Raw genomic sequence first — 11,994 nt, forward strand, 5'->3', positions numbered from 1 at the left:
GGACACTCAACAAAGTATCATGTAACATTTATATCAATGATGAAAATTTACATGTAAGGAATTAAAGGGGTTTATATCAATGATTAAAATTAACTACTAATGCTACAATTTCTTATTGAGCTAACATCTTCATTTCTCTGATTAATTATGCTGCTCCCTTTTAATTTATGATAAACAAAACAACAAAATAATTGCTTTAAAGTAAAAGAATGAGGGGATGCAGCATGACAATGGAGAAAATCCTATTAGAAGTGTCATTCACACACCGAAAACTAATAATGGACTTAATAACAAAGATAAGAATAGATAAGACTCGATGGGTGGTAAATTCTTCTCCAAATACAAGAACTTCAGTTACCGCCTCAAAGACAATAACAACTTCAAAAGTCCTCTCTTCTTTTGGCTTTGAGGGAATAGTTAAATGTAAATTGAGAATCAATCCAACATGCACAATCTGGAGTGGGAAGGAAAAAAGTACCTTCTTCTTGCTTTATTCTATAGATTTTTCATCTTTTCTTGTTTTCTCCAAGATTTGTTATTGTCGTTGTTCACTTTGCTGCTTGAATCTTCTCAAAACTTCATTAATAGCAATATCAAAAGCATCATTACTACTCCCTAATCCCTGATTAGACCTTGCATATAAATACTTAGGCATAGCATCAATTAAAATTTCTCTCATCCTTTTCACATCCTCTTTGGTAAACTTATCAAGAACCTTTCTAACTATTGAAGTGTCATTTCTAACTTCATTATGGTCCATGTATACTGAATAATCCTCTGATGGCAAAGGCAAATGCCATTGATATTGACTCTTAAAACTCCCTTCCCAAAAATACACTGGAATCGAACCTGCCAACATGCAATCAAACATGGATCTCCTCGTAAATCCATCTCCTTTTGGTTGTAAACAGAAATCCGAATCCAAGAACGCCTCGAGAATCGCAGGTGCTCCGTCATAACAATGCGCAACGGAACAATCCACCACCTTGCAAGAGCCTGTCTCGTTCTTGCAGTAATTCATTAACACTTCTCTGAAGTCGTTCTGGATCTTCTTCCTAACAGCTCCCACGAAGCAAAAATGGCTAGAACGATGACGAGACCTCACAAGATCTTGCCATTGTTTGATCTCTAATTCGAACTGAGGGTGAAAAGCTGTAGGATAAGGAACACTTACCTCTAAATCATCCCACGGATTCTTTTCAACTGATAAACGCAGTACATTTTTCATCAATGGCATTCGGAGAAAACTCGTGCCCCAATCAGAATCATCATCAGTTTTTCTTCGAAATGCCCATGTCAATCTACCAAGCATCAGAAAATGATCCGACCCATTATTTCGATTCCAATATGGTTGATCTTTAACCCACTCTAGCATCCGTTCACTAGGCTGATCTCGTTCTTTCGCCGTGGTGAACCATAATATCTTACCAATAGCAAGTCCGGCATAAAACGGGATGTAAAATGCAGTAGCATTTTGAGGGTCCAATGTTCTGCACTTGTAGTTCGAAATCCTTTCATGGTAAATTACTTCAGCTGAGTACATGTCTGTCCAGTACCAAGCAGAGCGAAGATTTTCAGGCACGATCAAGTCAAGTCCAGTTGCTTTTGGGCCAAGACCGCCATTTGACACCGCGTTGCATCGTGAACTCCATGGGTCTAAATCATGACAGTTGCTTAAAAGATCCTTGTTAAACTTTGTTGGAAGATCGTATACGTAAACTCTCCCGGATTCACACTCATCATAGGGTTCCTGAACTTGTACCAACTGTTGTGGCTGGTCATTTTTAGGCTTCAAATCTTGCAAGTTTTGTATTTGGTCCTTGCTTTGTTTCTGCTGGTCGTTTTCGGGTTTTGAATCTTGCAAATTTTGCACTTGGTCCCTACTCTGTTTCTTTTGGTGAATTCTATGAGGCAATTGGTCATCTTTGTTCTGTTTGTGAGGTATCGAGATTTGGAAACGCTTCTGATGTTGGTGCTGGTGCTGGTGTTGGAGTGGAGTGGCGAGAGGAGAGGTTCCGGCTAGGAAAAGAATGAAGGTGACTTGGATGAGAATGATGAGGAAAAACCATTTACAATGATGAAAGCCAACTTGGGATTTGATCAAATGAAAGGAATTTCTTAGTTTCTTGAATGCCTTCCTAGGAGAAGGATTTTCAGATGGCAACATTATTATCAGTGTAACTAGCTAAGTTAGGCCTTGAAGTTGTCCCTCAATTATTAAACGCCACAAAACGTCACAAAAAAACAAAAAGAAGAGATCCAATGAAAAAGTGAAATGGGAATTGAAGAAGGGGAAGATGAACAAGGAAATTAGAGAATATATAGTAGGTCAAAGAGGAGAAAGAAAAAGTAGGAAATTTGGTGTAGAAAATCTCATGATATGTCACCATCACCTTTTTTATACAATACTTGTATGAGTTTAAGTTAAAACACGGGTGTTTTTGAAACGAAGAAAAATACTTTTTTTTTAAAATTGTTATATAAATAAAAATATCATTCTAAAAATAGTTGTATGTAATATAGACAACCCAAATACTATGTGAGCTTGAGGCGGGTAGGAGTGTAGAGTTGGTGGTTTTGGGAGTTGTGGAGCTGGCCTCAGATGTGTTGAAGGATTGAAGAGGAAATAATCAGCCTGAAACGACATGAAATTTGAGTAAATTTGATTCATAGAAAAAATATTTTTTTTTTCAAAATTTTGACCGAACTTTAATATGAAAACTTTGAAAAATATCATTTGATTCCTCCATACCAAACACTCCAACTACGGATAGTGATAAAAGTATTCGTATAGTTAAATTACTTATAACTTAGAAGATGATCACATATAATTTTTTACGACAAAAATGATGTGGTTAAATCAAAATTCACAAAAAAACTATATATACTATTTTTTTATGATGTTAGTGTATATGGTTTAATTCATTTATATATTTGAAGAAAAATTGAATTTATATACATACATTCATAATATTCAAAAAAATTATATAATCAATGTTCGCTAATTTGTTATAGCAAAGTTTTTCTTCTAATATTTAGATTATAAAATGATCAAATTTGCTGTAAATAGTTTTACATATTGCTGTGAGTTTATTTTACCACGATATAAAAAACTATACACTATGCATAGAATTTAAACTCTATGGAGAAATCTTATAAACTATGCAATGATAAGTTGAAAGACGTGTGATTGAAACACAAAAAGAATATTATCAAGTGGAGTTTCAAGTGGGGAATTAACTTTTAAAAAATTGATACAAATATATACTGCCTTCGTATCAAATTATCCGTTCCAAATTTTCTAATTTGATTTCTCATTTTACTTGTCTTTTTTTATTAATCAGAGTTAAAAAAAAAATCATATTTTACCCTTTGCATTAGTTACTTTTTCTTCAAATAAAAATATAAACATCATTTAATAGAATTACTGTGGTAAATTAGTCATACTATTAATTATTTTTCTTGATTAATATGTCATCTCAACTTGAGACAAATAATTTAGGACGAAATGAGTATGTGTCTGTTCTTGATTTGGTTCTTCCAAAGTGAAAAGACAATCTACAAGAAGAGGTCATTCAGTGTTTCGAAATAAATATTGCGTTCTTTTCGTAATGAACAATTAAGTACTTATTCTTTTGGGAATCAATGAATAATTTAGTATTAACATTAATTTCGATGGCAAAGGATCAATCAAGTGAGTCCACGTTTATAATGGCACCAAAAGCATGATTAAGACAGTAATGATGGGTACACTAAAGTCCATTTGAAACGTTGAAGACGGAATATATAGTTCTTTTATAAATTTATTTTTAGTTGTATCTTTTTTAAGAAAAAATTATATATTTTAGACAAAATAATTTATTAGTTACATGATATGGTTAAGGTTTGAAAAAATTATCATTCATAGTTATTTGTTAGTTTAAAACAGTTTTTTGGCGGGGCCCAATATACAAATATAGTAAGTATTGTATATAACAGAAATTAGTCTCTCACATGTATTTATTTTTGGCAATTTTTTTCAATTCTCTCTTATTGTAACACTTCAAGAGTACAGCCTGGACGCTACACGGGGCCTATAGCACCGAAGGACCACAAGCTAACCCATGTTGGCACTTGCTGTAAACACTGAATAAAATAAAAGAGAACATATGCAGAACTTAAATGAAAATGTCATAAGGTTTTAAATACGAAAAAAATAATAATAAATCAAAATACTGAAAACATTTGTCTGAAAATAATGTTGAAAGACTGCCAATAACATTGCCAATAACATCTAATAACTGAATAACTGACTGAAAGCCTCTAACTAACTGACTGCGGAGCTGATGGGACAGGTCCCCAACTAACTCCTACTGCCTACTGAACTAATCTGAAATAAACATAAATGGACCTCGGAATATGAGGACTCACCACTGCTGCAGCTGCTGGTGTGCTGGGATATCTAGGTGTGGTCGAAACCCTGAGCATTCGAACCTATGATACAAGACATCATAGCACAAGAAACGAGTATGTGATTAGTACTTTGAATGTACTGATATGCTAAATGAGGTTAGGCTAATATGCATGGTTTCATGTGCATGAGTAATAATTGACTGAATGAATAGCATGAAGTACTGAGTAAGAATGCATGAAAACTGTAAAGAATGAGAATGCATGACCAAGTATAAAACATGATTCTGAAATAGTCTGTGAACTGAAAATACTGAAATATTAATAACTGAATAACCTATACTATATAATATGGTCAAGAAAAGTTAAAATTGGTTTCTAAACTGAGACTGTGAGGTATCATTTAACCGATATGCCCTACTTTGAGCTGATTGGGGTCCAACTTGTAACCCCAATTAGAAGGGTGTTAGTACCGTGCCACGAGTACTAACAATGGATATGTGGATACACTAAGATACTAAAGAAGTAGGGTATCAAGCCTGAACTGATGGGTGATCCCTGGGCGGAGTCAAACCTAATCTGATGGGTGGACCTGGGAGAAAATCAAGCCTAAACTGACGGGTGACCCTTCATCCTATACTGGCTATGTAGCTCTGGAATACAAGGACTGCTACTAACGAATCTGCCTAACTGACGGGGAAGCCGGCATCCCTGCACTCGCTCGGTGCTAAATCCTACTCCCAACTGAAAGATACTAAATACTGGACTGAACTAGGTTTAACTGTTTATGGTAACTGGCTGAAATGATAACGCTCATAACTATCCTGAAACCATTCTGTAGACATTGAAAAATTAGGTAAGTAGCTAAAGTTCATGTATTCAAACCCCCAGGACTCAATAGAAATAACAACAAGATCATACTAAAACATTGAGGACATGATAGGTAGTCATTATTCAAAACTCATTCTCTTAGACATTTCGTCAAACACACGAGGGTCATGATTTAAAGCATAAGGATAGTTTAAAACATATGATAATCACATGGATATAATACTAAACCATAAATTAGGGATTTAACATGAAAACATCGTCAATCCAACGTGTAAAGTTTAATTTCAACAACAACTCCTTATAAACATCATGTATAATCGAAAACCATAAAGATTCATGAAGATAGTTTATTGTAAACATGTAAACTCGTGATTTAAACCTTAAAAATGCATTCTTGGACTCCATTGGTGAAAAAAGCCCATGGATAAACATCTAACATCCCTTAATAGAAGATTTATTGAACTTAGTAGCTTTGAACCTTCATTTCTCGAGAAAGAAACTTGAATTTATTCTTGGTGAAAGGAAGGATTCTTTTACGTGAGCTGATTTGAGGAAGATGGACAAATAATGCCCTTTAGAGTTATAAATCGTATTTGGACAGATGGGGGTGAGGGAAAAATACTAAAATGCCCCTTGTCCTCTTTTTACCATGTAAATAACCCTCGTGGAGTGACCCCCAGAAGCGAGGAATGGACCTTGCGTCGCGATCCTATCACGAAACCTTATTTCCTCACACAAAAAAAGACATAACTTTTTACTTGGGTATCGGATTAAGGCAAATTTGATATCGTTGGAAAGCTAATTAGATTATCTACAATTTGGTGGGCCTTGATCTGCCAAATTCTTTATATACAAAAAGTTATACTCATTCAAAGATGACCCTTATAGGATCGAATACCAAACTTTGGACAAATCAAAGGCTCTTAGCTTAACTTTGTTCTAAGTGATTCTTATGAACATTTTTTATCTCGAGATCACTTAAAACACTAGGATAAAGATCATGACATATGTATTCTAAAGAAATTCATGGGATTAGAGTTAACACGCGTAAGAACGACGCTTCAAAGTCTAGCCTAAGAATATAGAGTATTACATTATCTCCCTTTTGGAATCATTCGTCCTCGAATGGGACTAGTTAGACTGAGAGTACTAAGGCAACTGAGATTATATTCTGAACATACATGACTTGGAATGTGATTGCATAACTAAGTTTGAGCATGATACATGTACTGAATATCATGAACTGAACTGATTTCTTGAATACATGCAATGACATGAAAATGGTTATAAAGTTGAGATAAAAACGAGAGAGTTAACTTATAAGTAACCATTACCTCAAGGTGGATCTGGTTTCATGAAGAACAGATGAGAGATTTAGAACATGAAAAACTCTGAGGTATCACAACATCTCCCCCTTGGGATAGTTCGTACCCCAAATGATACTGACTTGGCTGAAATACTAAGAAAAACTGAGTGATGCATGGGACACTTATAAACTGAATCATGACTGAATATTTGGAATCTGAAACTGATGCATGATGTATGACCTAAGATGAATTCACAATTTACATGGATGCAAATATTTTACCTCATAGAATAGCTATATTTATGAAATTTTAGATAGTAAGGCTAGATCCGAAGATAGAAAACAATAGGAACTTGTCTGTCTATGCTGGATTATTGGCTTTACGAACTAATTCGTACTGAAAACTTATATTGAATTGGAGCATTCCTTCAATGCTCTTTCTAAGAAGTTCTAATAACATTAGAGAGTAGAAGATCTTGGGTATGGTCTGAATAAAATACCTGAATAAGAAATTGCAACATGGCTAGAATTCCAATATGGAACATAGGCCTACGAAACATAAGCTAGGATAGAATTGTTATGCCTTAGACCATGCAACTGCTATTTTCAAGCTTAGATATACTCCTCAAATACTCCCGCATCTATGCCTTCTACTTCACTACTGCACTTCTCCTGAGGCTACTAAAGATATTCATATGAGCATTGATTACTCTACCTACTGAAGTCTGAGCTGAACTGAATTCTCTCACTATGTTTAAACCTACTCAAATCTACAAAGTGCACCCATTACACTGTAATATTGGTCCAAATCATGAATTCAACACACCCTGTATTTCTATAACTTCTCATCTCATGAATAATTATTCTTACTACTTTAGCAACTACATTCAACCTCTTACTAGACATTCACTAATGCGCAATGCATTTATCCACATATATACAAACATGATATTCAAGTCTATCTTCATGACCACATATGCCTTTCTAAACAAACACCCATAAAAGCATCTTCCTCATATTCTCCAAACCTCCATTATTAATAACTTCCAAGCACTACCCCAAGAAAACGCACACAAAATCTTAACTAACCATGACATATATAAAAAATTTAGCCTCAATATCACTTCACACTTACAGTCTTAGCTAAAACAAGCATACAACAATCTTTCGTCAATAAGAAATGTTTACTCTCTCCCATCTAAGCAATTGCTTATCACTACTATCATTTTATAAGGAGAGGTCAATGAATGGTTAACACATGAGGCCCTGAAGCATGAATGAATGCTATACATAACTTGACACTTAATTGAGTCCTGAGGAATATAATACCAACATCATGGATATATCAAGAGATCTGAACTGAGGACATATATGACATAAATCTGAATTTTGCTGATCATTAAAAGTGTTGCATGAGTACTGGAACTGAACATACTGTAAACCATAAGCACAAAAGTCATGAGATGCATGACCTGAGTTTGGAGTTCATAAATTCATGGAATATGATTTGGACTGTTGGGTGAACTGGAACTCCTTATACTAAGAACTGAAAGTGTACATGATTTTCTATAATGGTGCACTAATATGAGCTATGATCATAGGGCTAACATGTAAGTCATGAGTAGATATCGTAACAACTAAAATACAAAACTTTGCACTGAGATGAGAATGGGTTGGGCATCGTCCTCCCTTACTGCTATTCTATAACATATTGGCATCACTACTAGAATCTGAGATCCTAGCTTGGTTACTTGTTCTATCACCTCCCCCTTAGCTTCAAGCCATCATTCTAAGTTCATGAACCACTTAATCAATAACTCTAAACTAAACTGCCACCACTTTACTCTAGAATCTGGGGTATAATACCACGCATAACTGGTAAACTCACCCTCAATAACTATGCCCGATAATGTAAAACTTATTGTTGGTAATTTCTTTTGAGATACAACTCTTAGCCCTTTATAGTCCCAACAATCATCAAGTAACAACTTAAAATTGACTAACTTAGAATTCTTAACTCTCCTTTCTATTAGCTTAAACCTTAAAGATTCAAAATTAAATTCTAACACATAACATGAATATCCATAAACCTTCAATGAACCATACTACTTTCATCATAGCCTATAATTATAACCTCCCTAAACTTATATTTTCACTGTACCATGGGAATTACCATTACAACAACAACATATACTTTCAAATCAACAAACTTAAATTCTTTTCATGCTTACACTATTTCAAACCTATTGATTCACCTTTCATACAACTATCCCCATGAATGCAAAGTCTACTCAATTCAGATAACACTATCCCTATTTTACTTCTGTTAAACTTCTAGGTTCATACTTCTAACTCTAGGTCATATACTATCGTAGGATTCAGAGGAGGGATCTAAAAGCATATCTGACTTTGGCAAAATGCATTATTTTTATGAATTATAAATAAAATCTTTCATAATTTGAAACATAAATATACTGATGGGATACTTTCAAGACTGCATATAATCCCATAACTGTCTGAGAAAATCTCTATATGTAAGGATTAAAGCTTGATTATTTCTATTACCTTGAAAACAAGGCAGGGCATGAATAGTGTAAGATGAGAATCTATATAACTTTCTTAAAGGACCTTTTTATAGCATGATCTGAGATATGAAAGAAGGGAAACTTTTCCTAAAACATCTTGTAGCCTATTGTCCATAAATGTGGTGTGCTTCACACACATGCACAAGACTCTACTCGACGCAACTTTTAGACTCCCTAGGACACTGTAAAACCTTAAGCTCTAATAATAAGTTTGTAATGCCCCAAGAGTATACCCTAGATGCCATACGGTTCCTACTGCCCTGAAGGACCACAAGCTAACTTATACTTGGACCTGTTGTGAGCACTGAATAAAATAAAAGAGAACATGTGTGGAACTTAATTGAAAATGCCATAAGGTTTTAAATACGAAAAAAATAATATAGAATCGACATACTAAAAACATCTATCTAAAAATAATGTTAAAAGACTATAAATAACATCTAATAACTGAATAACTGACTAAAAGTGTCTGAAGGCTTCTAACTGACTGACTGTGGAGCTGATGGGATGGTTCCCAACTAACTTTGACTGCCTACCGAACTAATCTGAAATAAACATAAATGGTCCTTGGAATATGAGGACTCACCACTGCTACTACTGCTGGTGCGCTGGGATATCTAGGTACGGTCGGGAACTTAAGCGCCCGAACCTATGATACAAGACATCATAATGCAAAAAATGAGTATGCAGTCAGTACTTTGAATGTACTGATATGCTAAATAAGGTTAGGCTAATATGCATGGTTTTATATGTATGAGTAATAAATGAGTGAATGAATAGCTTGAAGCACTAAGTAAGAATGCATGAAAACTGTAAAGACTGAGAATGTAAGACTAAGTATAAAACATAATTCTGAAATAGTATGTGAACTGAAAATACTGAAATACTGATAACTGAATAACTGATACTATATGATATGGTCAAGAAAAGTTGAAACTGGTTTCTAGACTGACTGTGGGAGGTATTATCTAACCGATATGCCCTACTCTAAGCTGATTAAGGTCTAACCTGTAACCCCAATTAGAAGGATGTTAGTACCGTGCCATGAGTACTAACAATGGCTATGTGGATACACTAAGATACTAAATAACTAGGGTATCAAGCCTGAACTGATGGGTGATCCCTAGGTGAAGTCAAGCCTAATCTAACGGGTGACCCCTAGGAGAAAGTTAAGCCTAAACTGACGGGTGACCCCTCATCCTATGCTGACTACGTAATTCTAAAATACAGGGACTGCTACTAAGGATACTGCCTAACTGACAGGGAAGCCTCCATCCCTACACTCGTTCGGTGCTAAATCCTACTACCAACTGAAAGACACTGAAGAATGGATGAACTAGGTTTAACTGTTTATGGTAACTGACTGAACTGATAATGCTTATAACTATTTTGAAACCATTCTGCAATCATTGCAAAACTAGGTAGCCAGGTAAATTTTGGGTATTCAAACCCCCAGGACTCAATAGCAATAACAAAAAGATCATACTAAAACTTTAAGGATATGATAGGTAGTCATTATTCAAAACGCATACTTTTAGACATTTCGTCAAACACATGAGGGTCATGATTTAAAGCATGAGGATAGTTTAAAATATATGATAATCCCATGGATATAATACTAAACCATAAATTAGGGATTTAACATGAAAACATCATCAATCCAACGTGTAAAGTTTAATTTCAACAACAAATCCTTATAAACATCATGTATAATCGAAAACCATAAAGATTCATGGAGATAGTTATTGTAAACATGTAACCTCATGATTTAAATCTTAAAAAATTGATTCTTGGACTCCATTGGTGAAAATGGCCCATGGATATGTATTGAAGATTTTGTGGTAATCTTTAGTATTTTTGGTATATAGGTTTAATTTTTTTTTTATATATATATATATATTATCTAAGTGAGATGCTAAATTTCTTCAATCTTCATCTATTTTACAGTGTCTATTAGGTTTTCATGTAATCAATTACTTGTTGTTCAAATTGATGAAAAAATTTCTTATAGGAGATTGACAAGAGGTATTAAAAATGTAGCTACGATTAATTGTGGTGCTTCATCATTTGATTTGGGTGTTTCTCAATTAGATAATGAAAATATAATTTTTTTTGCGGAGTTGAAAGTGGACAAGTCTAGAGTAGAGTCACGAACTAAAAATAGAAATGACCATGTTAATATTCACAATAGTATGGTACATTTACAGTCAAAAGATAATTTAAGGACACTTTTAAAATATCAACGGTCAGAACAGATTTATCAAAAAAGAAAAGAAAAAGATATTGGGTCTACTAACAAAGATGAAAGGGCAAAATGTTCAAAGTTATCTCAATCAAAAGTAGGAGCAATGATATTCTAACATATATATTCTAACTCTAACTCTAATATATATCTCTTCCGTACTTTTTAAATTGCTGGGCTTTGATACCATTTGTAGGGGGTGCGCGGATTTAATAGTTTAAATAGATTGATTAGGTTTCTAGTGAATCTATTTTTATTTGTGCGTGGATATTTTTTGAATTTTGTTTCAGTATCTTTTAATCATTTACTTTTTTCGTAAGATATATTCATTAATTATTTTATCCTGTAGTAATTGCAGAGTTACAAATTTCTGTATAATAATTTATCCTATCTATGCTATAATGTATATCTAATTCTAGACTTTCAATATTATTTATTATCTTGTGTTGTTCTTCTCGTAGTGAGTTTTTTAAATTATATAAACTATCACATGTACTTTTATCTAAAGTTTCTAAGGTTTTTTCTATCCATACTAATTTTTTTTTTAGATTTTCCATTATTTTTCTAATTCGGTTTCTATAATTAATTTCATTATTTAGATTTTCTTGATTTTCTCTAGTTTTTCTAATATATTCTAGCAT

The 11,994-nt window shown here is 33.8% G+C and overlaps 1 protein-coding gene across 1 annotated transcript; it reads right to left on the reverse strand.

The window, feature by feature from the left end:
- Positions 1 to 3: 3 nt before the first annotated feature.
- On the reverse strand, positions 4 to 2,361 carry LOC107878038 (xyloglucan galactosyltransferase XLT2). The gene has a single exon (XM_016724909.2). The coding sequence runs from the start codon at positions 2,165 to 2,167 to the stop codon at positions 536 to 538; it is 1,632 nt and encodes a 543-aa protein (XP_016580395.2). The 5' UTR covers positions 2,168 to 2,361; the 3' UTR covers positions 4 to 535.
- Between the last annotated feature and the right edge of the window lie 9,633 nt (positions 2,362 to 11,994).

This window comes from Capsicum annuum, chromosome 7 (assembly GCF_002878395.1).
Source record: "Capsicum annuum cultivar UCD-10X-F1 chromosome 7, UCD10Xv1.1, whole genome shotgun sequence".
Lineage (NCBI taxonomy): Eukaryota > Viridiplantae > Streptophyta > Magnoliopsida > Solanales > Solanaceae > Capsicum > Capsicum annuum.